Source organism: Panthera onca, chromosome D1 (assembly GCF_046562875.1).
Source record: "Panthera onca isolate mPanOnc1 chromosome D1, mPanOnc1 haplotype 2, whole genome shotgun sequence".
Taxonomy (NCBI): domain Eukaryota; kingdom Metazoa; phylum Chordata; class Mammalia; order Carnivora; family Felidae; genus Panthera; species Panthera onca.
Window position 1 is genome coordinate 13,788,140 of NC_138348.1, and position 25,219 is coordinate 13,813,358.

The following is a 25,219-nucleotide window of genomic DNA, read 5'->3' on the forward strand; positions in this document are numbered from 1 at the left end:
CTTTGGAAAACGCATAAGGGTGTAAAGGTAGCCACAGGCATATTCTGTTGATTCGGACACCAGTACATCTGTTGAAGTGTTTGTTAACTCTTTTCAGTTCCAGAAGCTCTCTTCATCTTTGTACTTTCCCTGTCATCTACAATGGTGTCTAAAATATATTTTCAATAATTTCTCTAGGATGTGAGCCTGTAAAACTTTCAAAAGCCAATTTCTTCTTGTTGAGGGACTCTTTTGCTTCTGTTCCCGTGGACTGCATGTGATGACAGGAGCTCACAATAATGCTGCAGCACATTTGAGATAAATACTCAACACACATTTTCTCCCCCACCCAGACCTTCAAAGAGTATCTCCAAAGCTGAGAACATAGCAACGCAATGAAAAGTGCATCCAATAAATGGGGGGAAATATTTTGTTATGTTTTCTTCCTGCCTGATAATAACCTTTTCTCCCCAAAAGGAAAACAACTTTTTTTTTTAAGGCTGGAAGACAAGGCTAAAAAAAAAAAAACAGTTTATAATGTTAGTGGATTTCAATATTTAAGATTAGTTTAAAATGAAGTTTATGTTTATGTGGGAACAATTGCACGGAAATTCAAAAGAGGAAAAGTAATGGCAGGAAGAACTCAGCCATCGTAGGTAATAGATAGTAACAGTTTGCAACACATTTATATCGCCCTGTCCAGAGAAAAGCAACACCATCCATCATATTCACTTAATTGCTAGTCGTAATGCAGATGATTTATCATTTTATTTGTGTCGTTTAGCTTTATGGAAGTCGCATTAAGTGCTATGCACCGTTACTGTGCATATTGGAAAAAAATTGTGATAAAAAACCCCAAACAAAATATATTTCCATATTGCTACTTTCTACCCTGATTTGATGTCATCTTTTACTTATTACATTGCAAATATATTCCTTTAACATGGTAATTTAACTTTTGTGACAAGAATGATAAATTGGTAGATAAATAATTTTGACCAACGTATTAGCACACATGCTGTGACTAGTGAGCTGACCAATAACACAGCAAGTGTAGCTGGTTATTCTTTAATGTAAGTTAAAGGAAACTGCATTATGCATAGTAGTCTGATGCTCAAGTCTAATTCAATGCAATCACATTCATTCTCAAAGCTGTAGTTTATCTCTGTGTATCTATGCATGCTTAAATCTAAATGATCATGTCAAATTGGCCACTGGAAACCTATTCTAGGGGAGAATGAGCCCCATAAAGGAAGCATGAAGCCTTGGGGCTGGGGGTAGATGGGGTGAAGACACAGAAGTTATATAGAAAGGGTGACACTCTATATATAATAAAGAATTATAGAGATAAAATTATTAAATCTGTGACAGATGTATTTCAAAACAGTTCATCCAATTTTAGACAACTTTAACTGTTACTATTCCTTAAAATCTTTAAGCCATTAATAAACACCTCAAGTTTTCATTAGTTCGCCTGAGACTCTGGAGTTATATAGTCCCAATCTCATCGACTTTGGCTGGTAGCTTTCTCTTTTCTCCCAACAAAATTTTTCTTTCCAAGAGGGGTGGGTGGAAGCTACCTTTGGATAAGAGTCTGTTTATTCCATCATGGCCAGAAATGTATCTTCTTGCCTGCTCTTATCTCTTCTGGTGATAATAATGGATAGGGTCCGTCAAACTGTAGTGGAACAAAGTGTAATGCTGGAAGTAAAACAAAGGTCTTGGAAACATCATTTGCCCTAAAAATGACATTTAGCCTTCGGAGGGCACGATACAATACCATCTCCAATAAATTCAGTGTCCTGTTGAAAAGCTATCTCAGGATTCTTATTAAATAGAAGTGCACTTTGTGTCCTACAGAACATGAATGTTCATTGATGCTGGTGGAATCTCTCTCTTTATCTTTATCATTTTCAAGCTAAGTAAATGCTGGCTATGGTAAGTATAACAGAATTCTTTCCCACAGGACTTCTCACAGTCTACCTTTAGTAGGTAGATTGTGTATCGCTAAGAGATTGGATAGGATATAAAGATTTCTCATTATTATTTGTTAAATGAGCACTTGTAGATTTTTCTCCATAATACCTATTAACATCATGGTAGTGTTTTCTCAGGAAAATAATTTGGGTGATATTGTTCTGGGAAAAGGTTTATATGAAACAACCTATACATTTGTAAAATAAAAATTTGAAAATAAATAAATTGAGGAGAGCGTGGGTGGCTCCATCAGTTAAGCAACCAACTCTTGATTTCAGCTAAGGTCATGATGTCACTCTCATGAGAACCAGCCCCTTCTTGGGTTCTGCGCTCATTGTGGAACCTGCTTAACATTCCCTCTCTGTTTCCCTCTGCCCTTCCCTTGCTTGATCTCTTTCTCTCTCTCAAAAAAAAAAAATTGAAAATGAATAAATTGAAAATAAGTTTCAAAATATCCAAGATGCTTTTCCAGAGCTCCACTGGATTTCCAAAGTAGAGTGAAACAATCCGCAATTTCTGACTCTACTTTAACTCTGTAAAAATATATCATAGTTTTAGAAAGCTTATTTGCATAAATACCACTGTAAATTGTGATGTTAACATCTTTGTTTTACATATTTTTTATCTCCAGAACATTATAGTCAATAATATTTAGTAGATTGTAATTACATATTAGGTATGCAAAAGAGTCCACACCCAGGGAATATGTATAAATGTATGCATGTGTGTAAGTTTGTCCCTCTTGAACATAAATGAGTGCAAGTATGAGGTTAGCTTAAAAATAATTTTTTTATCTGACACTTAGGGCTGGCGAATTATTTGATTAAGTGGCTTCCATACCTAATCATGGAGAACATGTTTTATGCTTATGGTGAAAAAGTGATAAGGTAAAAAACTATTTTGGAGTTGGGTTAAAAGGAGAACTATAGCCCTTCATAAATATGTTAAACTACGAAACTACAAAATACAGCAGTATTGGAAATAAGAGATGTTTAAGAAGTAGTCTTAGAAATTTGGTTAAGTACAATATTTAGTACTAGCATGTTTCAATCACAATATTTTGGTATAACTGCCAGGTCCTGTTTATTTATTCACCTCAGTAACTTTCAAAGCCTGTTACATACCAAGTGCCCAGAAGAAAAATTTGCTGTAAAGAATGGCAAAGTGTAGTCATAGATATTGCATAAAGGAAGATAACAAATTACTAAACAAACCATACCTGATTTTTAAATTTATTTCCTTCTAGTTATCGCTGAGATTTATAACAATATTGATTAGAATTCAGAAAATGCTCAATTTCACCGATGTGACAGAGTTTATTCTTTTGGGATTAACCAGTCATCAGGAATGGCAAGTTCTCTTCTTCGTCATTTTTCTTGCGGTCTATATTGTCACCGTGGTGGGCAACATTGGCATGATTATGTTAATTAAGATCAGTCCACAGCTTAACAGCCCCATGTACTTTTTTCTCAGTCATTTGTCATTTGTTGATGTGTGGTTTTCCTCCAATGTCACCCCTAAAATGCTGGAAAATCTGTTATCAGAGACAAAAACTATTTCCTATGCTGGTTGTTTGGTGCAATGTTTCTTTTTCATTGCCCTTGTCCATGTAGAAATTTTTATTCTTGCTGTGATGGCCTTTGATAGGTATATGGCAATTGGGAACCCTCTGCTCTATGGCAGCAAAATGTCTAGAGCTGTCTGTCTTCGACTGATTTCTTTCCCTTACATATATGGTTTTCTGACTAGTCTGGCAGCAACCCTCTGGACATATGGCTTGTACTTTTGTGGGAGAATTGAGATCAACCACTTCTACTGTGCAGACCCACCTCTCATCAAAATGGCGTGCGCTGGGACCTTCGTAAAAGAATATACAATGATCATACTTGCAGGCATTAACTTCACATATTCTCTGACTGTCGTCACCATTTCTTATCTGTTCATTCTCATTGCCATTCTACGGATGCACTCAGCCGAAGGAAGGCGGAAGGCCTTTTCCACCTGTGGGTCCCACTTGACCGCTGTCGTCATATTTTATGGGACTCTCATATTCATGTATCTCCGGCGTCCCACAGAAGAGTCCGTGGAGCAGGGGAAAATAGTGGCTGTGTTTTATACCACAGTGATCCCCATGCTGAATCCCATGATCTACAGTTTGAGGAACAAGGATGTGAAAGAAGCCATGAGCAAAGTGGCCAGCAGAACATGCTTAACAAAATAAAATAAAATTCAGTTAATGGTATCTCCTGTGTTTTCATAAGCATTCGTCAACAGGTTGCTGTTCAGCGCATCGCTTAAAGACTTTTCACAAAAGCTAACGATTTTGTTCATTAAAAATTAAAAAAAAAAAAAAAAAGAGGAAGTGCCTTGTGGCTCAGTTGGTTAAGCGTCCAACTCTTGATTTTGGCTCAGGTCTTGATCCCAGGGTCATGGGGACCCAGACACATGTGGGGCACTGTGCTGAGTGTGGGGCTTGCTTGGGATTCTCTCTCTCTCTCTATCTCTCTCACTCTCACTCTCTCTTCCCCTCCCCCACTCACTCACAGGTGCACATGCACTCTCTTAAATAAATAAACTTTTAAAAAGTAAAAAAAAAATTAAAAATTAAAGAGGAAGTCTTGAATTCAGAAAAAAAAAGGAGATAGATCTATCCCTGTTGATGTAAGTAGTGAGGATTAATTCAAATTCAATAGATTAATTCATTGAAAAGGTTATTTGAGCCAAAGTCCACTGGTACACTAATTGCAATTGTTCAAATACTTAGCTACAATGAAAAGATTTTGTTTTTCTTACTTAAAAAAATGCAATGGATGAGTTTGGGATATACTTATCAGTTTGCCTACTTAGAGAGTAAATTGGGGCCAAAAAAATAGTATATTTCACTTAGTTTTCTAGTATGATGACATCAAAATGGTGGTCTGGCTTACAGTGGTGAGACCGTGTGAGAACAAATGCTTTTTTCAAGATAAGGGTGGGTCTTTTCCGAGACTACCCCATTGAAAATAGCTATCCTATTGTATTTAATCCCTTTAGATTTTTTTTTGGTGTTTAAGAGAGATACAACATGGTAAGTGTCTCTCTTTTACAGGTTCCAATAACTGCCGTATTTCAATGCCAAGGTGGTCAGTGACCAGACTGTACTTCTCACATGCCCCTGACAGTGTCTTCAATCTGACTAAAGACTGGGTAGAATCGGTGAATGGATGTGTATTTTTGAAAGCACGGCTCTCTAGAGTTCACTTAAAAAATTAAATTGATATTCTTGGGGAATACTTGGTACATCTGTGACTAAGATAAGGTAGCTAAGTAGTTTGAAATAATTTTTGTATCTGAAATACATAAAGTATTTAGGTAGTCTATTTGTTGCTAATGGTAACATGTCCCACCATGACAGTGTTAACATAATTTGGTATTTCTCATATTTCATTTCACAAAACACAAGCATGAGACAATGACGTTAACACTTGGACTTTGTTGGGGCACCTGGGTGGCTTAGTCAGTTGAGCGTCTGACCCTTGATTTTGGCTCAGGTCATGATTTCATGGTTCATGGGATAGAGCCTCGAGTTGGGTTCTGAGCCTGGTTGAGATTATCTCTCTCCCTCTCTGTCCCTCCTTGGCTCATGCTCTCTTTCTCTCCCGCTCTCTCAAAATAGATAAACATTAAAAACAAACAGATAACAAACAAACCCCCCCCAAAAAACCCAAACCTTGGACTTTCTTAAAGTCTCTTGGTAAATGAATAAACAAACAAACTGCTGTTTTGATGTAGAAAATACATAACTATAACAATTTAATACACACTTAAATTATACATGTAAGTAATTATAAATTTACCTTCAAAGATATAAATATAAAATGAGATTGATGTGTATGAGAATAAACATTCCCTCCCCCACTCATGCTCTGTCTCTCTCTCTTCTCAAAAATAAATAAACATTAGGAAAAAAAAATACTCCCACTTATACAAATTACTAATTTGGATTAAATTATAATACTGTATCACTGTGTCTATGGTTGCAAAACTTAAAACACCCTAAAGACTGTAAGATTTAGCACAATGTTACTTTTGGGGTTAGTTAAAAGGAACTTTGTCAGTACAACCATTTATTTTCCACATTTAGAGAGCTCTTGATGTGCCAAATTAGTTGTTGATTACCAATAAATTTCAAAGTGTGGTTTTAAAGTATTTTGATACTTTGTAGTCTGTGAGCAGGTGGGTCTGGATCTTTGTTACCTGTTTTTTGGTTTTTTTCTGGTTTTTTTTTTTTTTTTTTTTTTTTTTTTTTTAATGAAAAGATTTCCCTGTTTACTTTTTTGGAGAGTTAGTTTAGTGTTATACAAAGAGTGAGGACATCGAGGTCAAAGGTCAAATGATGCTCCTACTTGAGTTTGCAAATTTCAAAGCAGTTTGTTAGTCACCTTGGATAAATCATTTTTTATGATTCGCCCGTTAATTTTAGGTGATAGTCATTAACCTCAAAGGTCTCGTTGGGCTCATAATATCTATGATTCTAGTTTTGTTAACAGAACTTAAAGCAATTTTGCCATTTGCTGAGAATTCAAGATATCTTTGTAAAATACTTTAAAAATAAATCTTAGTATTACATTTATTTCTGTATCTGTCAGCCTCATTATATTTAAGCAGCTCTAACATAAAGTGTATTTATCTCTCTTTGTCATGATGCAAACCAAGAATATTTTCCCGAGGGGTGTGTGGGTGGCTCAGTTAGGTAAGTGTCCAACTTTAGCTTAGGTCATGATCTCACGGTTCATGGGTTTGAGCCCCACGTTGGGGTCTGTGCTGACAGCTCAGAGCCTGGAGCCTGCTAAAGATTCTGTGTCTCCCCCTCTCCGCCTTCTCCCTCTCATGCTCTGTCTCTCTCCCTGTCTCAAGAATAAATCATTAAAAGATTAAAGAAAAAAGAAGAAGAATATTTTCCTGAGATGCATAACTGCCAAGTTTGAATGAAAGAAGGCAGAACCCATGTGATGGTGGAAAAGTTACATCATGTTATCAAGAATTTTGATTTCTTAATTTTACTACAAAGACTACCCTTCTCATTAACGGTCCTTAACTTCTCCCTCCTGAGATACTTCCAGACTTTTAATCATTATTCCTTTTATGATTACCTGGGCAGCTCCTTGGGGAAATGCTCTCAATGCTCTCAGTGTTCAAAATTCTATTATAAACACTGGGAAACTGTCCTTTGATGTTCTCTGCTGAAGGTAAGTCTGCACATTGTGTATTTTTGCAACAGAGATTAATGCAGTCAAATCTTCTCATTTTTGTCTCTGTCTTGAACATACCACTGAGACTTTCTTTGTAGACTTATTTGTTATCACTGTACTTTATTTTATGAAATTATATTGTGGGGAAATATTCTCATCTCTATCCATTCAAAACATCATAGGGAGCTCATTACAATGGGGATTTATAACATCTTATTCTCATTTTTTACCCATTCACTCTTCTCTACAAGTACCATTAATTTTCCCATTGTTGTTGTATTTATTTTTAATTTTTAAAGTTTGTTCACTTGCTTGCTTGTGCATTTATTGATTGATTGATTGATTGATTGATTGATTGATATTTTGGTGGGGGGGAAGGCAGACAGAGAAAGAGAGAGACTCCCAAGCAGTCTCTACAATAGCAGAGAGCTGAACACAGAGATTGATCTCAGGAACCATGAGATCATGTCCTGAGCTGAAATCAAGAGTCGGATGCTTAGTTGCCATGCAGGTGCCTCCTTCGCAGTGTTGTTTTAAAAAATATTTGAATGGAGGTGAGAATATTATGTGAGTGGGAATGATTCGACTCATAACTATACCTCTATTGTCTTTCTTCATGGGAAATTCCTAAAAGGTTAATACATTTTTTTTTTTTTTTTGGTAAACTACACATTTTATCTTCTCAATTGTTCTGACAGATGATGCACTTGTGCAATCAACTGGCTTTTTCCCAGAAGTCATTTGATCATCTCATCCCAGATCTGTGGGATTGCTCAACCTTTGAGGAGGAGAAAGAAGCAGTCCATGGTCTGCTATCTTTGTGGTTCAGCCCGCTCCAGGGTCATACAAAGTTCTTCTAGTTTATCGAGGATGGGCCATTAAAAGGATAACTTGGTTATGTCTTGAAGGATAATCAAGCTAACTTTTAAATGTAAAGAAATAAGATAATAGAATAGGTCATCAAAGAGGCAGCAATATAAGGTCATTGAGGGGACAACACTGTAGTTAAATTCATTGGTTTGCATCCTAATCTGGTCAGTTTAGTGGTTGTCTGACCAGGGAGATGTACTCAGTCTCGGTGCTTTGGTTTCCTCATTGCAAAGTGATGTTGCTGATAGAACCTGTCTCATAGGACCTTTGCATGCAAAAGGTTCAGTAAGCACTCGGTAACAAGTCTGCTATTCTTACTGATGTTATAAAGCTGAGACTGTTGTCTCTAGAAGAATCTGTCTTGAAGAGTTTTTATAATATTAGAATATTGTAATGTATTCTATAAAGCTGACTTGGAGATCACGGCACCGTAAAAAAAAAATGGTAAGGGTGAACATTCCTGAGTATTAGTTATATGTAACATGCAAGCTGGGCAATTACAACCACAGAGCTGATGATTTTGTACAGAGGAGAAGAAATGCACACACAGGCAGGGACTAAAAATTGGAGAAGTAGTATTAATTTATATATCTTAGATACCTTGATGCTTTTTTACATGTTTTATACTTTATTTACTTTTAATGTTTACTTTGTATTTATTTTTGAGACAGAGAGAGAGAGAGCAGGGGAGAAGTAGAGAGAGAAAGAGAGGGACAGAGAGAATCCCAAGCAGGCTCCATGCTGTCAGCACAGAGTCCAGCCCGATGTGGGGCTTGAACCCACCAACTGTGAGGTCATGAACTGAGCCCAAATCAAGAGATGGACACTTAACTGACTGAGCCATCTAGGCACCCCTGTGTTTTATACTTCAAGAAAGATAGTAGGACCATTAACACAAGTTGACTCTGTTAATTAGAGAATCATAGGTTCATCAAGTAGGGTCAGGAGTTTTTACATAGGGAAATCCCTGCCCTTAACTCTAGTCCCCAACCAGTCTGCAGCTGTCATCTGACTCAGTATTTTCACACTCAAAAGGTGCAAAAGATGAGTTACAATCATGGAATACATAGTAAGGGGAGACTTAGAATTAAAACTTTGGTGCTTATCAAGGTGCTTGGGTGGCTCAGCTGGTTAAGTGTCTGAGTCTTGATTTTTGCTCAGGTCATGATCTCAGCGTCATGAGATCGAGCACCACTCTGCACTGAGTGTGGAGTCTGCTTAAAATTCTCTCTCTCTCTCTCTCTCTCTCTCTCCTTCTGCCCATCCCTCCCTCTCATGGACGCTCTCTCTGTCAAAGGAAATTAAATTAAATAAAACATAAAATTAATAATTAGAAACCCTTCGATGCTTATTATGTTATGTGCCCAATCCATAGCATCTTTAATTCCAGTATTAAACATTTTAAGAGCAAGAAATAGTTCTTAGAGAGTAACATAGTTAAATTTATCCTGTTACTAATAGCAGGGGCCATAATGTGATCACAGAGCTTGTACATTTTTTCAATATATAAAAGGATGTCTCTAGCAACACCCTTTTTCAACATGCCAAGCACATACTTCTCCTTCTGAGCTTTTGCACTTCATGCCCTTCATTTCATATTTCTACACTGTTCTTCACCAACTCAGAAGTCACCTCCTCAGAGAAATCTCTGCTCACTCTGTATGTCTGTGCCCTGCCTCCTCTTATTTCTTATCTCCCTAGCATGTGGCACTTTTGTCACAGCATGTCCACTCCCTGGAGTCTCTTGCTGGTATCTTTGTGTATTGCTTACTCCTTTTCAATGAGAATAAAGTACGAGGCAAGCCAGAATCTTGTACGTCTCGTTCACCCTCAGATTTCCAGAATTTAGAATTCTTCTAGATATGACAAATATATCAGCCATATAATTGGCTTTGATGTTTGCGAATAAATTAGGATAAGCAATTATAAGCAAAGGTCCATTGGTAAACTAGTAATATGCCCTTCAAACCATTATTACTATGGGGAGCTTAAACTCCCAAGATGGTGCTAAGCCTACAGATACATCCTTGAGAACTTATGGCAAGTTTTTACTTGTTGAGAGAAGTAAGCTGGGCAAGTGTAGTAAATGGGAAAAATATTTGGGGAAACTTTCCCTTGTGATAACATTAACTGTGAAAAATGAATAAGAAGGTGTAGAATTGCTTTGTTCTGAAAACCAGTGGAATCCGAAATAACATGTCACCTAAACTTCACTTCATGATATTTATCTGTTGACAGAATTTTAATAGGGGGTGCTGCACTCAGACAAGCACAGTGTTTAGCCAAACAAAATAAAATATAACCAGGAATTTCATACGTTGCAGGCATAAATCATATGCTGACATAAGGTAGGGCAAATATGTCAGTAACTAGATTGTAACACCAATGTGTAAGTTCGTAAGTTGAATAGGCTTCAGCCATTCCCTGACAACCTTCCGTCTGACTTGAATCATATGTGTGCCTTGTGATTTTAACATTATTATACTGCTCGAGCAAAATATAAATGTCCATTTTTAATAATATATGATACCAATGTAGGTAGTGGTCTATTTTACTGATAAAGAACTAACAAATATTGATGGCCATTACCTATAAGACCTACTACAGGAACTGATGATGCCTTCATATTCGTATCTTGCACATGGCACGATATTTGCATTGATTTTTAAATGATTTGAATTAGAATAAAGATATATATGACTCAAAAGTTTCAAGAAAAAAACAGATCCATTCATTTTTTTTTCCTCTCCATAGGCACTACAGACTGGCTCTGTGTTAAGGCAATGCCAAATTTCACAGATGTGACAGAATTTGTTCTTCTGGGCTTGACCAGTCGTCAGGAATTTCAAGTTCTCTTTTTTGCGATATTCCTAGTAGTTTACACGATCACTCTTTTAGGGAACGTTGGTATGATCATTCTGATCAGCATCAGTCCTCAGCTTCAGAGCCCTATGTACTTTTTCTTGAGCCATTTGTCTTTTGTCGATGTGTGGTTGTCTTCCAATGTCACCCCCAAAATGCTGGAAAATTTATTATCAGAGACAAAAACTATTTCCTATGTGGGGTGTTTGGTGCAGTGCTACTTTTTCATCGCCCTTGTCCACGTGGAGGTCTATATCTTGGCAGTGATGGCCTTTGATCGCTACATGGCCATCTGCAAGCCTTTGCTTTATGGCAGTAGAATGTCCAGGATTGTCTGTGTTCGACTTATCTCTGCGCCTTATGTCTATGGATTCTCTGTTAGCCTAATATGTACCCTCTGGACACATGGATTGTACTTCTGTGGAAACTTTGAAATCAACCACTTCTATTGTGCAGACCCTCCTCTCATCAAGATTGCCTGTGGGGGGGTCCACATCAAAGAATACACGATGATTGTTATTGCTGGAATTAACTTCACATATTCTCTCTCTGTGGTCTTCACGTCCTACGCCCTCATTGTAGTCACCGTGCTACGGATGCGCTCTGCTGAGGGCAGGAAGAAGGCGTTCTCCACATGTGGGTCCCACTTGACAGCTGTGACCCTGTTTTATGGGACTCTCATATTCATGTACCTCAGGCGGCCCACTGAAGAGTCCGTGGAGCAGGGGAAAATGGTGGCCGTGTTCTATACCACAGTGATCCCCATGCTGAATCCCATGATCTATAGCCTGAGGAACAAGGATGTGAGAGAGGCAGTCAACAAAGCAATTGCCAAGGCAAATGTGGGGCAGTGAAACTGCCAAAAAATATTTGTTGTGGTATGTTGCTACCTGTTATAAATGTCCAGGCATAAAAGTCCCAATGCAACAAGGATTATCTAAAGGTGACGCTTATATACAAGAAAAGGTCCAATCTAACACGGTGATGTTTTATTCCATGAATGGACTCTAACTGCTAAACCTGCTTTATTTTGTGTTTACAACCATCTGACAAACTGACATATTGGTGTAATTCATTCACAGTGTATATAAAATTGGGATAAGTGTAGTCATTGGAGGAACTCGTAAATAAGTTGATAAGTTAATTAATTATAAGTTAATTTGTATGTGCCCTTATTAGAGTCAAACATGATTTCCTAGGGTTTTTTCTCCATACACATGCTTCTCTACCTACGTTTCATATGAAATTTATAATTTCATAAGAAAAAGAGTAAGAATTCATGTCTTTTTCATGACCTTCAGGATGTTAGTGGTCCCTGATTTACCAAAAAAAAAAAAAAAAGTGTTCTATAATGTTTATGGATACATGGACTTTTTTTTTTTTTTTTTTTTTTTTTTTGAGACAGAGAGAGACAGAGCATGAACAGGGGAGGGTCAGAGAGAGGGAGACACAGAATCTGAAACAGGCTCCAGGCTCTGAGCGGTCAGCGCAGAGCCCAACGTGGGGCTCGAACTCACAGACCGTGAGATCATGACCTGAGCCAAAGTCAGCCGCTTAACCGACTGAGCCACCCAGGAGCCCCATACATGGACTTTTGCAAATGGAATTGCGTTCACGATCTTCAACCCGTGTCTCAGTACAATCATAAGGTCTGTCCTCAGGTATGGGTTGTTTGATAGCTAACAATGTTCCTGCTTCCATAAGCTGTTTCAATTACTCTAACTCTACTCCTTAGTTTGGGATCTGATATAAATATCCTGATGTGAAAAGGGTGAATACTTACAACAAAGGAGTTTTGTGTCCTAATTACAATGGAAAAAAGAGACAGTGTGAATATTCTGACATATACAATCTGACTTTTGGCCTCCAGACTTTGTCCTATTAAATCTTTGGTTGCTATGATTTGGAATTATTGCTGGATCCTAGTTTCTTGCCACTAATATTACATTCTTTGGCTCTGTATTTAGCAGCTTAAGTCAAGGTTTCAGTGCCTAGATGGATCAGTCATGCCAAAGCACTGTTTAACCAAATGCTATTGCACGAAGCGTGCATTCAAACTTGATCAATAGCATTTAAAATGGTACCCCATTGGACCTGGTTAAACATCCTCAAAAACTCACTATTCAATTTATCTTGATTGATGCACCTATAACCTACTTAGTCTATATTCCATTCTGGCTGCAGGTAGAATAGATTCTGTCTACCTTTGACAACTTTGCTGACTTACCAGCGTAGAGGAAAATGGGAAATATAAATGATTCCTGGTGAGTGAGATTATTCTTGTGTAAATGCTAATCCAATTAAAAGGTGTGCACAATTGAGCGTGCACAGGTAGACTCACAGAATGAGAAATAACATATAGCTGTGGTAATACCACCAACATGGACTAATTCAAGCACAGAAGAGAGTATTATTACTTGGGCTAACTTACTAATCAACCATGGGCCACTGTCCTTCAGAATGGATTGGAGGAAAGGCAGATGACAGGGGTTGTGGAGTTCTCTTTGGTAACATTAGATTCTGAACAGGAGGAAAGAGTTCCATTGGTTGGCACCAGAAACCATGTCATTAAAGGGTTTTTGTTTCTTTGTTTTTGGCTTTATATTTTAGACCACCCAGTTTTGCTTCTAAAAGGAATTTGTGTCAAGTACAAAAATGAGGGCTGCTCAAGGAACAACTTTCACAGATGTTGACAATATTCTAAGACCATATTTTCTGTGATCTTTATGACGGACATATCCCTACTGTTTTATTCTGTGTTGTAGGAATAAAACTCTTGGCATCTAGAAAACTCTTGACCACAGTTTCCATCTTTCCTTATTAGCCAGGTATGCAACCGTGTTATCAATTTTACCAATGAGCCGTCAGTAGAAATTTATGTGCAAAACCTAAGGGTCATCTTTTCAAGGTCAAAGCCACCAGACCTGAATTTTTTCCTCCCCCTTCGCACTCAAAAACGTTGCCACTGAAACGGTTGCCCTACAGCCAGACATAGAAGCCCTATATTCAGGGAATAACTGCCTTACTCAAACCCCTGATTCACACAATTGCCAGAGAAAAGACTAAAATCCTCTTGTTATTTTGAGGGGTCACTAGTTATACGACTTAGTATCCTAAGCCTCTCTCCAAGTGTTCCAATAATACTTTCCAGAAACATGATCTTTAGTGTCTCATCTCTGCCTATTACTACTTCCTAGGGAAATTTTTCCTTTGAAGATAATTGAGTCTCCTAAGATTCTTGCATATTCTGGTATTGGGTGAAGTGCATCTGGTCCTCTATCCTAACCAGAAAAAAGCAAAAACTTAACCCCGCTGTCTTAGATATTAGGTTGTATCCTCTTTCCCTCGCTGCTTGATGAGTCCTTGGACTTGTCACAGCCTCCAATGGTCACTTTAGTTGGTTATAAATCCATTTTGTTCCAGCTTCTCGGCCACTTTTCTCCCCTGGCATTTTCATATACAAGTTTCTTTCTTGGGCCCAGGAATTCTCAGCTGTTTCATCTGCCCTGTGTTTGTAGGTATAGACTGAGTGATCTTCCATCAGTCATTTTAGCCAACACATACGGTTACTTACTGTGGATTGAATTGTGTTCCCCCAAAATATATGTTGCTGTCCTAATCCTAGGTACCTCAGAATAACATTTGCAGATAGGGTCACTGCATATATGATTAGTTAAGATACGGTCACCTTGGAGTAGGGTGGACCCTTAATCCGGTATGACTGGTATCCTTGTAAGAAGGAAATACGGACACAGGCATAGACAGAAAATGGCCATATGAAGAGAGGCAGAGATCGGAGTGATGCGGCCACAAGTCAAGAAACACTGGGGCTACTAGAAGAAGCAAGAGGCAAGAACAGATCCTCCCTCAGAACTTCCTGGGAGCAAGGCCCTGCCGATACCTTGATTTCAGACTTTAGACTCCAGAACGGTAAGAAATAAATTTTTATTGTTTTAAGCCACTTAGGTTGTGGTACTTTGTTAAGGCAGACTGAAAAAAACTCTATGTTTTGTTGCTGCCGTGTTGGAACTCTGGTTTTTCTATGAGGCTTTTTTTAGTCTCCCAGGCTCTACCCTGGGAAGGTAAGCTATCATCGTTTCTGCTTTGGGAGTGCTTCAAACTCACTGAACTTAGCCTCAGTAGCTGTGTGTTTTTGTAGCAACCTCACCCGAATCTGGTATGTTACCCAGAGGATGGGGCAGCTTCTTTGCAATGATTCACTCACCTTTAAATTCTCCTCACATTGCCAGTCTCAGGTTGAGCTCTTACTGCTTGTGGAAAAAAAAAAAAAAAAAGAAAAGACTCTTTCGTTGTTACGAGTTCTCTCCCACTCTCCAGTTCACTGTACAAGATTTTAGCTATTTAATATTATAACAACCAAAACGAAACCAACAACAAAGATATCTCCCTGCGTTGAGTTCTTGCTCTTGACAATTGAGAGTCATAATTCCCAAGATTAATTTCTCGGCTGTCGCATCCTCCCTCCAAAAGTTTAAGAGTTTGAAAGTCATAATTCTAATTTATTGCTTTCTTTCCAGAATCTATACCATTTACAGTCACTTAGAACACATTATGGCCGTTTTAATAATGGTGTTGGGTTGTATGAGGCAAATATAAAAATAATTTTAAAAACATGTACCTTAATATGACAGTATTGATGTTTTCACGTAAATCTCAAGTCTAAACTTAACTATGAAATCTGTACTAAGATAACTTGGGATAACTTAAGTTAACCTTGTTAACACTGATTTCTTTTTTTTTTAAGTTATTCAAATAAGACAAAATCCAGTAAATCTGTAGTTATACCATTCTTTAATTTTAGTCATATAATATTCGAACAGCACTGGAAAGAACTCAGGTATCCAGTATGCTTCCCACATTGTTCAATGAACAATGCCTTAGGACATCTGCCTTAGGACAAAACCAGCTCTGAGTTTCTGAGTTTCATAAGCACCATGAAGTCAGAACTTAAAAATGTTAAAGCAACTTTTCATCTTAAGGTTCTGAGAAGCCCGTTTGATAGAGGTCAGAGATATTATCCAATGTCACTTAGTTACAAATGGTAAAACAGATTTGAAGCCCATAATATTCCAGGAAGTAACTATTGTTTTACTAAGATTCTGTAGCTTGAAGGCTGACAGATTTTGATTTCTGGTCATGCCTTGGTTTGAATCGCAAGGCTCTTGAGATGAAAACAGGGATGACAGAGAATAAAAAGGGGAATCAGCTCATGGAAGGTAAGCACTCATGTTACCTTGGCTTCATTTTGTTCATTTGATAACGAACTTCATTTTGTTTGTTGTTTGTTCACTTTATTCACCGTTAATTGTTCTTAACTTCATTATTGAATGAACAAAATATATTGCCTGGGCCATTAGATCCATTCTAACACATGCTACAGTACATAGGTCAGAAGGGCACAGTCTTATAATTCAGCAGACTGATTTATTTAGAATAAATGGGGGAGGTCATTGAGAGGACACGACTGCCAGTTGATCATTGAGCTGGACCTGGGCAATCAGGAGGCTCCTCACTCCTTCTCCTGTCCTTGGAATGTTCTCCCACAGTAGGAATCATTTTCAAGGATACAGACTGGAAAGAGCAAGTTGTTGTTGAAGACCATCTCGATATATACATGACTGAAACCCATTAAAGCCTCCACATAAACTTTTAAGATTCTGGCAGGTGACCGTGGACATTTACTTGTCTTATGGCCACCCAAGACAAGCCTCACATGTAAGTTTCCTTGTATAAAACTGACACCAATCTGAGGTGCTCTGCCTCTTTCTTTGGTCTCTTTTTGCTCTTGTGTAATGGGGCCAGTTTCAGATTTCACCAAGGAAACTCCCAAGGTTAGGAATTAACACTTATAAAAAAAAATTGTTTCAGTTTAAAGCCACAGAAACCACCCAAAGTATCTTAATAAAAATAAATAACAAGGAAGTGTGTTTTGTTTTTAAGTAAAATCACCATGGTATTTTATGAAACTCAAGAGCAGAGAATGTAACCAGGTTTCACAAAAAACAAGTACTTGGGCCTTGAAAGATAAGAACAAAGATTTCTGTTGTTTGGATTTCTTATTTTTCTTTCTCTACAGACCATTTTTCTGTTTCTCAGTGCATGGGGAAGTCACAATGGCAACCCCAGCTCCAGAATTCACTTAACCTAATATTAAGTGATCAGTTGACTCTCACTGGAATTACAGAATTATATCAGTCCCTTGAAAGACATCTGATTGGCTTATCCTCAGTCATGTGATCACTCCCATGTACTGTGCTTATGGGGTAGGTCTATTAGTGCAACGACTGTTGTCACATTCCGCCTCTGTGAAGGAGATTTTCAGAGGGGACAGGGCTTTTGTAGGTAGGAAAACAGTCTATACTGCGTTTCTTTTGTTTACTCACTCATTCATTCACTCCTCTCCCCCCCTCCCCCCCCGCCACCACCATTCAGAGTAGTTACGGGGGTTGTATCGGACGAGAGCGATACATTGTAGAAGATAAATTCATCCCACCAAATCCTGGGTATCGAGCATGCCAGAATGAAAGCCTAAACTATATGTCTGAGCCAGACCCAAACATGTCATAACATACTGGCAGACTAGCAAAGTAGAAGGAATTTTTGTACTGGACTCTGGTGGGCTTCGCCAAAAACAATCAGGACTGATCATTTGTCCTTTATTTCTTTTTAACAGGCTTAGAATACTTGTTTTCCCTACTGGGACCTTCTTATCCTACATGTGCCCTTATTTTCCAAGGAGAACATGAATACAATGCTCCCACACTCAACAGACCTCTCAAGGCACTTATGGCTAGTTGCTCATGCTGCTGGAATTTTGCCTTGGTTGCACATTAATGGACTTAATCACCTTTTTTTTCTGATCCTTTGACTCCCTCTAAGCCGAACTCATATCAAAAGTAAACATTTGTTTTTGTAGTTATTTGATTGACGTTTGTCTCCTCTACCAGACTGTTCAGCCCTAGCAGGCAGGGAATGTGTTTGTTTTAGCTCACAATATGAAGCAGACAGTAGACATTATACATTTGAATTTTTGAGTGAAAAAAAAAAAACCCACAAATCTATGACATTACAGTTGACAGTTTAAGTGGTTTTGGATTATTTTGCTTTATACATAATTAACCCAACATAAAGCTATATTCTTGAAATGTGACAACAACCATAATTATCATGTTGTTTTAAGCTACCCCTGACTGTCCCCCAGCACTTTGTAAAGTCCCCATATCCCCAAAACTTCAGAGAAACTTTGGAAAGTACAGCTTTGCTTAGGGAATTTCGGGATAGGTCTACATTTTTGCTTTGATAGGGTTACCAAGGGGAGTATAGCTTTCTAAAAGGTACTCTTGATCCACAGATTTACATAGCAAAAAATGGCATCTTTACAAAGGGCATGATAATTGTGTCATACCAGGAATGGCCAGTAGTGAACTAGTAGTAGTCAGAGGCAGAGTGAGGAGTGATGGTTAGCAGACCAGATACAGCTGGGGACAGGCTTTTGCACAAAATGACATGGGGATGGACAAAAAATTTACTTCACCCCCTTCCTTGCCCCTTTCTCGGTCCTCCACCAGCATACAAAGCAGAAACACTTTTGAAAGAAACTGTTGATTCTTACTATCAGTGGAACAGGAAGGGCTCTCAGTGTCCTACACCTAAACAGTTGGAATTTATTAGAAGTCTAAATTCTACTCCTTTAAATATTTCAACTTAGTAAAGACTGTATTAAAAATGGAATTCATGTACAAAATAATTTCACTCCCATAAAGGATGATAAAAATGAACTTACTCCATCAAAAGACTGAAAATATTATAAAAACAATATATCTATCTACATGTGGCAGTACCCCAAGTCAGACACTGCCCCGAGTCATTTTTTAAAGTTTGTTAGAAGCAGGATATAACATTTGTCAATTAATTTCCTCAAGGCATTTTTCACCTCTTTGTTCCTCAAGCTATAGATCATTGGGTTCAGCATAGGAATTACAATTGTGTAGAACACAGAGGCCATTTTGTCTGTGTCAAGGGAATGGTTTGATTTTGGCTGCAGATACATGAAGATCAGAGTCCCATAGAATATAGTCACAGCAGTCAGATGAGACGCACAGGTTGAGAAAGCTCTGAACCTTCCTTCTGTAGATTGGATTTTCAAGATGGCAGCCACGATGTATAAGTAAGAAATAAGAACAGTGGTCAAAGAGCTGATCATGTTGAAACCCGCAAAGATGAAAATCAAGATTTCTTTGAGACTGGTGTCTGAGCAGGCAAGGGCCATCAAAGGGACATCATCACAATAAAAGTGATTGATGATATTTGGGCCACAATAAATCAGTTGGAAAGTAACGGCTGTGTGGAGCAAAGCAACAGAAAAGCTGTATAAGTAGGGGCCTGTTACTAGTTGCATACACACTTTTGGGGACATGCTCACCATGTAGAGAAGAGGATTGCAGATGGCCACATAGCGGTCATAAGCCATCACTGCAAGAAGGAGCATCTCTGAAATCAAGAAGTTCAGGAAAAAGCCCAACTGTGTTGCACATGCATAGAAAGATATAGACTTGTGCTTGGTCAGGAGGGTCTGCAGGAACTTGGGGGCTATTGATGAAGAGTAACAGAGGTCTACAAAGGCCAGATTGCTGAGAAAAAAGTACATGGGTGTGTGAAGTCGAGAATCCAATCGTATTAATGAAATCATCCCAAGGTTCCCTACCAAAGTTAGAGTATATACTACTGAAATGAGAAAAAAGAGAGTGATTTCAATCTCTCTATGGACAGAAAAGCCCAAAAGAATGAATTCTGTCACCCTGGTGTTATTCCTTTCAACCATTTATTCCAGTCTCTTGGCTGCTGAAAAAAGACAAAATAGAGTCAGAGACAAGTTATTAGGTCAAGGAATTGTCACCAGATGCCAACTCTTATGTTTTAGCTTCAGAAATTATAGTTCATTGAGGTGGAATATGAGAACAAGTAAACACATCCCATTTCAAACTCTCCTTTCTAGCTATCATAATTTTATGAGGCCAAAGAATGAGGGCCAATAAAAAAAATCAATTGATGGCTATGTAGTAAAAATAACAAAGAAAAAAATTATATGTATGTATGTATGTATGTAGGTATGTATTTAATATGGTGAGAATTTTTTATCTTTCACTTTCCTCCCAAAATTAAAGTTAGCTTTCACAGTCTCAGAGGTGGAAAGAGGCATATAACTCCCAATAACCACACCACATAGGTTATGATAACCATAGAAGAGTCACATACAAAGAAGATTAATTCTTTAATTCTAATGGGCCTTCAATTTTTGTTCTCATAAAATTATGATAGCTAGAAAGGAGATTTGAAATGGGATGCGTTTATTTCTTCTCATATTTCACCTCAATGAACTGTACATTCTGAAGCTAAAACACACAAAACTGTGGGAAATAGAATAATCTCCTTTCCTCCCCAAACACATTAACCCAAGAGAAGCTTTTTTTTTTTTTTAACAGTTTTGTATGAGTGGCCAGAAAAATAGCCTTTCAAATTTTATCTTCTTCATTTATTGATTCAGCTTAATACTGTAAATGATACCTAATACATTCTCCAAATTAAATGTATATGTATGCATACACACATATATATACACACAAATACATATATGCATTCATACAGACATATATGTAATGTGTACAGATGTAGATAAACACATATATATGTATGCCTACAAACACACACAACATATACATACCTGCATACATAAAATCTGACATGAAAACAGTTTTCTGTCTCATCCATTTACTTCCTCCTCCATAGAAGCAAAACTCACCTTGTGAGAGGTGTTTTTGGATAGAATTTTTGAATTGGCTTGCCTTTTTGAGCTGGCGTCTTACCACAGCTGTTAGTGCTAGAGTTCCCTGTTCTAGATGTGGAACAAAAGGGAAAGTGGAAAGGGCACCTGGGTGGCTCAGTCGATTAGCGTCCGACTCTTGATTTTTGGCTCAGGACATGATCTCATGGCTCATGAGATTGAGCCCACATTGTGGGGCCTGCTTGGGATTCTCTCTCTCCCTTTCTCCTTGCACATCCCCTCCCCCTCCATAAACAAACAAACAAACAAACAAATTTTAAAAAAAGGAAAAGAGAAAGTACAGATGTGGACAGATATGGTCAGCATTCCCCACTTCGAGACATGGGATGCCTTTGATGTTTGAGAGGTGTAAGTTTTGGTATTGGGTTACTTTTCTTTGCACACACATACTGGAATCAGGCTGATTTTCTTTCCTTGTACATCCATTAAAAAAAAAGGGAGGGACCTTCAAAACCCACACTTCCATCAATTTCAAATTTTGAAAAGGTCCACTCCCGTTTTTATGTATTACCTTCACTTATGAATGTTTTTTTGATACACATTTTTTTTTCTCCTAAGAGAAAGGCAACTCTCACCCACAAATGCTTGTCTTCTACAGGCACTGGCTTCTGAAATTTTATCAGCAGATAAAACATGTTTTCTTTTAAAGGAAGCCTGAGTCTCAGGGAGCTATTGAGGGGGATAAATAAATAAATAAATTTATTTTGGGAGTGTTAGGAGGGTTATTTCACTCATTCTTGTGTATAAATGCCAGCTTCATCCAGTTGGAGCAGAATTAGATAGGGTCATCCACTTTCTTTTTAGTGGGGAAAACTGGATGACTTGGGAAAGGAAGTCTGTGCAAATGACCAACTGTACCTATTTAACCTACCTAGTTGTGGGAAGGGTATGTGAATGTGTGATATAGGCCTTTAGACAACAGTCTTTATTCCCTAGAGAGTTAATTCCCAGTTTTCCCCAGACATGACTGCCCTAGGGTCACTGACCCTCCAGGGGACAACTACGATTAGAAAGTTCTAATTAGAAAAAGATTAGTCCATAAAAACAAAGTTAGCATTAATTCATATTCAAACTAGAATGATCTCACCATGAAATCACTAGTCTTTGGTTACCTATGTCCAATCTAATTTGTATAAACAAAACAAAGAAAATCAAAACCAAATGGCAAGCAGTTGAAAGCTCACCACCATTTCCGAAATGTTTTCATCATTTATTTATAATTGTCCCTTCCTGTCCCTGTGACCTTAGAGGGATTCTGATTTAATCATTTGTCTTATCGAACTGAATGTGTTTTACACCCAGATGTTTTAAGTGTTTAAGCAAACAATTCTGTTTATTTTTTCTTTGCTGAGCATAGGCGTTGAAATAATAACAAACCCTCTTTATTTATATTTTGGGGAGTTGACATTTAATTTTTTAAGGTCATGTAGCATTAATTAGTTGATGACCTGAGGCAAGAACCTGAGCTAATAGGTTGTCCAAATAGCTAATTGCCCTGATGTTATTTAATTGAATAATCCATGTCTTTCTTATTAATTTAAAATTTGAAAATATCATTTTATTGACTAAAACAATGAAATAAAATCAACCAGCTTCTGATTATAGTAAAGACCTTAGAGTTTTAGAAACCTATCAAAAATATTTCATATATACTTTCTTTGAAAAAAAAAAGAAAAAAGAAAATCTTTTGCATAATATAAAGTACATGCATATATATGCTGATTGTGAAATTTTATATGTAGGAAGATATACATATAAATACAAAAATAAACATATGTCGGGGTGTCTGGGTGGCTCAGTTGGTTAAGGGGCTGACTTTGGCTCAGGTCATGATCTCATGGTTCGTGGGTTCAAGCCCCGCATGGGGTTCTGCACTGACAGCTCAGAGCCTGGAGCTTGCTTCAGATTCTGTCTCCCTCTCTCTCTGCCCCTCCCCCACTCATGCTCTCTCTCTCTCTCTCTTTCTCTCTCTCAAAAATAAATAAACATTAAAAATGTTTTTTAATACAAGAAAATGTCACATATAAATATATATCGTCTACCAGAGGTAACTGTTCTTCAAGTTTAGGGAGACTTTTGCTTTACTTTTTTCTTTATATTTTTATGTATTTTACTAAATTGGAGTCGTAGAGTGCATGACAATTTACTACATATAATTACCATTTTTTACCAGCAGTGCATCAGGATTTTACATACTATTCAAATTTCTTCCCAAAGCATGTTTTCTGCTATACATATAACACTTCCTATTTATACAGTTTATGACTTTTAATTAGTCAAATAATAATTCTTTTATTCAAAATTTGTTTAGAATGATCCAGTATTTTAGGGTAGAATGATAAAAAATAGAAATGCTGAATAACAGGATATGTCTAGTTTAAAACTTTTTGCTTATTGCTGTTTTTTTTTTTTTTCTTTTTTCTGGCAGTGTTCCTTAGAAAGCTGTTTGTGTTTACACGTTGCCTGCAATTTATATCCTCCTGCTTCTCTCCAAATCATTCCAGTAGACTTTCACCCCGTTATTCTTTCCAAAATCCCCTTAACAAGAGTATATTATGTAGTTAACAACTTTTATCAACAATATTTGCCAAATTAATGATTCCTGAATTAGCTTTCTTCGCTTGGTTTCCCATATCCTCTGATATTCCTCCTGGATGTTCTTTCTCTGGCTGGTTCGTTCCTCCTTGTCACCTTCACCTCTCTGTGTTGGCAAGTCACAAGTTCAGTTCTTTGCCATTTTGTCTGTTTGTATCTATACATTTTCCTTTACTTGCCAATTTCACTCAGCCTTATTCCATCCAAGAGTGTCCAGTACACTCCTCTGATTTCTAGATTCAAACATTCAGCAGCCTACTTGACATCTTTACTTGGATGTGTACAAGCATCTCGGGTTTATTGTCCAAAACTGAGTTCCACCACAAGACTTCTCCTCTATAGCTCTTATTTCAACTCTCTCTCTCTCTCTCTCTCTCTCTCTCTCTCTAGCTGCTCCAGGCAAAAATCCTTGGGAGTGACCCTTGACTCCTCTTGCTCCTATCCTACTCCAATCTGATAGGCATTCTGGTTGCTGTTACATTCACTGTATCCAGCATCTTTTTACCAACCACTGTGTTACTCTGCCCTTCCATCATCTCATCCGTCACCCTTTCCCTCTACAGTGGTGTTTCAACACGGTAATTATTCTAAATAGTATCCCACGCGCTTTCACTCCCTGGCACATAATCCCGCAATGGTTGCCCATTTCACCTGGAGTAAAATCCAAAATTCTTACAAGGGTGTGCAAGACTAGGAATGATCTGGCCGTTGCTGGCTTTCTGAACCTCAGCTATGTTAATCCCTATATCCCCTTCCCATCTTTCTGTCCACACTGGCTTGGAATACCCCAGGTCACACCAGCCTTCGGAATTTGTTTTTATTCCAGTATTCCAGTGCTTTTAGATGCCTTACTCCTCCACTCCTTCACAGTGGTAAAGTGTGAGAACACTGGAACCAGATTATCTGGGTCTTAAACTCCTCAATCTGCCATTATAGTACTTGGTCATGTAACATCCTGGGTCTTGTTTTCATCATCTTCGAAACAAAAATAGTGGGATGCCTGGGTAATTCAGTCGGTTAAGCGTCTGACTCTTAATTTTGGCTCGGATCATGGTCTTATGGTTCCTGAGTTCGAGCCCCGTGTAGGGCTCTGAACTGACAGTGTGGAGCCTGCTTGGGATTCTCTCTCTCCCCAAACAAATAAATAAATGTAATGGTAATAGTAGTTGCCTCAACTGCTGCTTGAGAGTTAAATGAATAAAAGTGTGAAAAGACCTAGAATCGTGTTTGGATTCGCTTATGTGCTTTATAAACATTGACACGACTACTGCTGCCTTTCCTCAATTTAGTTTATTTTTCTCAATATCATGTACAATATTTTTACTTGGTTAGTTTGTCATCTCTTTGTTATTTATTGTGTGGGCAGATTCGGGTCTCTTTATCTGTAGTTCCTGATACTAACTAGAGACTCAATAAATTTGATTCCCAACACTGCTGTATTGTTTCTGCACTAACATATATATATATATATATATATATATATATATATATCACTTTGCCTGATTCACTGCTTAAAAATGGTGTTTTCTCTTTTATGATTAAATAACTATGGATTAAAACCTTGAATTGCACCTGCAAGTATTCTGCAGGACAAGCAAACGTTTCTAATAAATTTTAATTTGATAAATAAGCGATGTCATGTGATACAAGTAGTACGTGATGCCGAACGTCACATGATCACAACTGAGCCAATGGTTCTCGAAATTCTCTTTGATATACAAGTGCTTTGGATTATAAGCGTGTTTCTGGAACAAATTGTGCTCACAAATCGAGGTTTTACTCTACATTTATTTATTTAATCATTGGTAAAATGTAAATTAGTCATTAATATTTTAAATATTTA

At 37.7% G+C, this 25,219-nt stretch overlaps 3 protein-coding genes across 3 annotated transcripts; 2 read left to right on the plus strand and 1 right to left on the minus strand.

The window, feature by feature from the left end:
* Positions 1–3,232: 3,232 nt before the first annotated feature.
* LOC132662537 (olfactory receptor 5M3) lies at positions 3,233–4,177 on the plus strand. Its single transcript, XM_060607992.1, has one exon. It carries the CDS (start codon positions 3,245–3,247, stop codon positions 4,175–4,177), a length of 933 nt encoding a protein of 310 aa, XP_060463975.1. The 5' UTR covers positions 3,233–3,244.
* A 6,663-nt stretch (positions 4,178–10,840) lies between these two features.
* LOC132662536 (olfactory receptor 5M9) lies at positions 10,841–11,773 on the plus strand. The gene has a single exon (XM_060607991.1). It carries the CDS (start codon positions 10,841–10,843, stop codon positions 11,771–11,773), a length of 933 nt encoding a protein of 310 aa, XP_060463974.1.
* Positions 11,774–18,804: 7,031 nt separating this feature from the next.
* Positions 18,805–19,761, minus strand: LOC132662534 (olfactory receptor 8U3-like). Its single transcript, XM_060607990.1, has one exon. It carries the CDS (start codon positions 19,759–19,761, stop codon positions 18,805–18,807), a length of 957 nt encoding a protein of 318 aa, XP_060463973.1.
* Between the last annotated feature and the right edge of the window lie 5,458 nt (positions 19,762–25,219).

Bases quoted from the DNA above. Each gene is read 5' to 3' on its own strand.
- LOC132662537 (XM_060607992.1), top strand. From the start codon at position 3,245: ATGCTCAATTTCACCGATGTGACAGAGTTTATTCTTTTGGGATTAACC.
- LOC132662536 (XM_060607991.1), top strand. From the start codon at position 10,841: ATGCCAAATTTCACAGATGTGACAGAATTTGTTCTTCTGGGCTTGACC.
- LOC132662534 (XM_060607990.1), bottom strand. From the start codon at position 19,761: ATGGTTGAAAGGAATAACACCAGGGTGACAGAATTCATTCTTTTGGGC.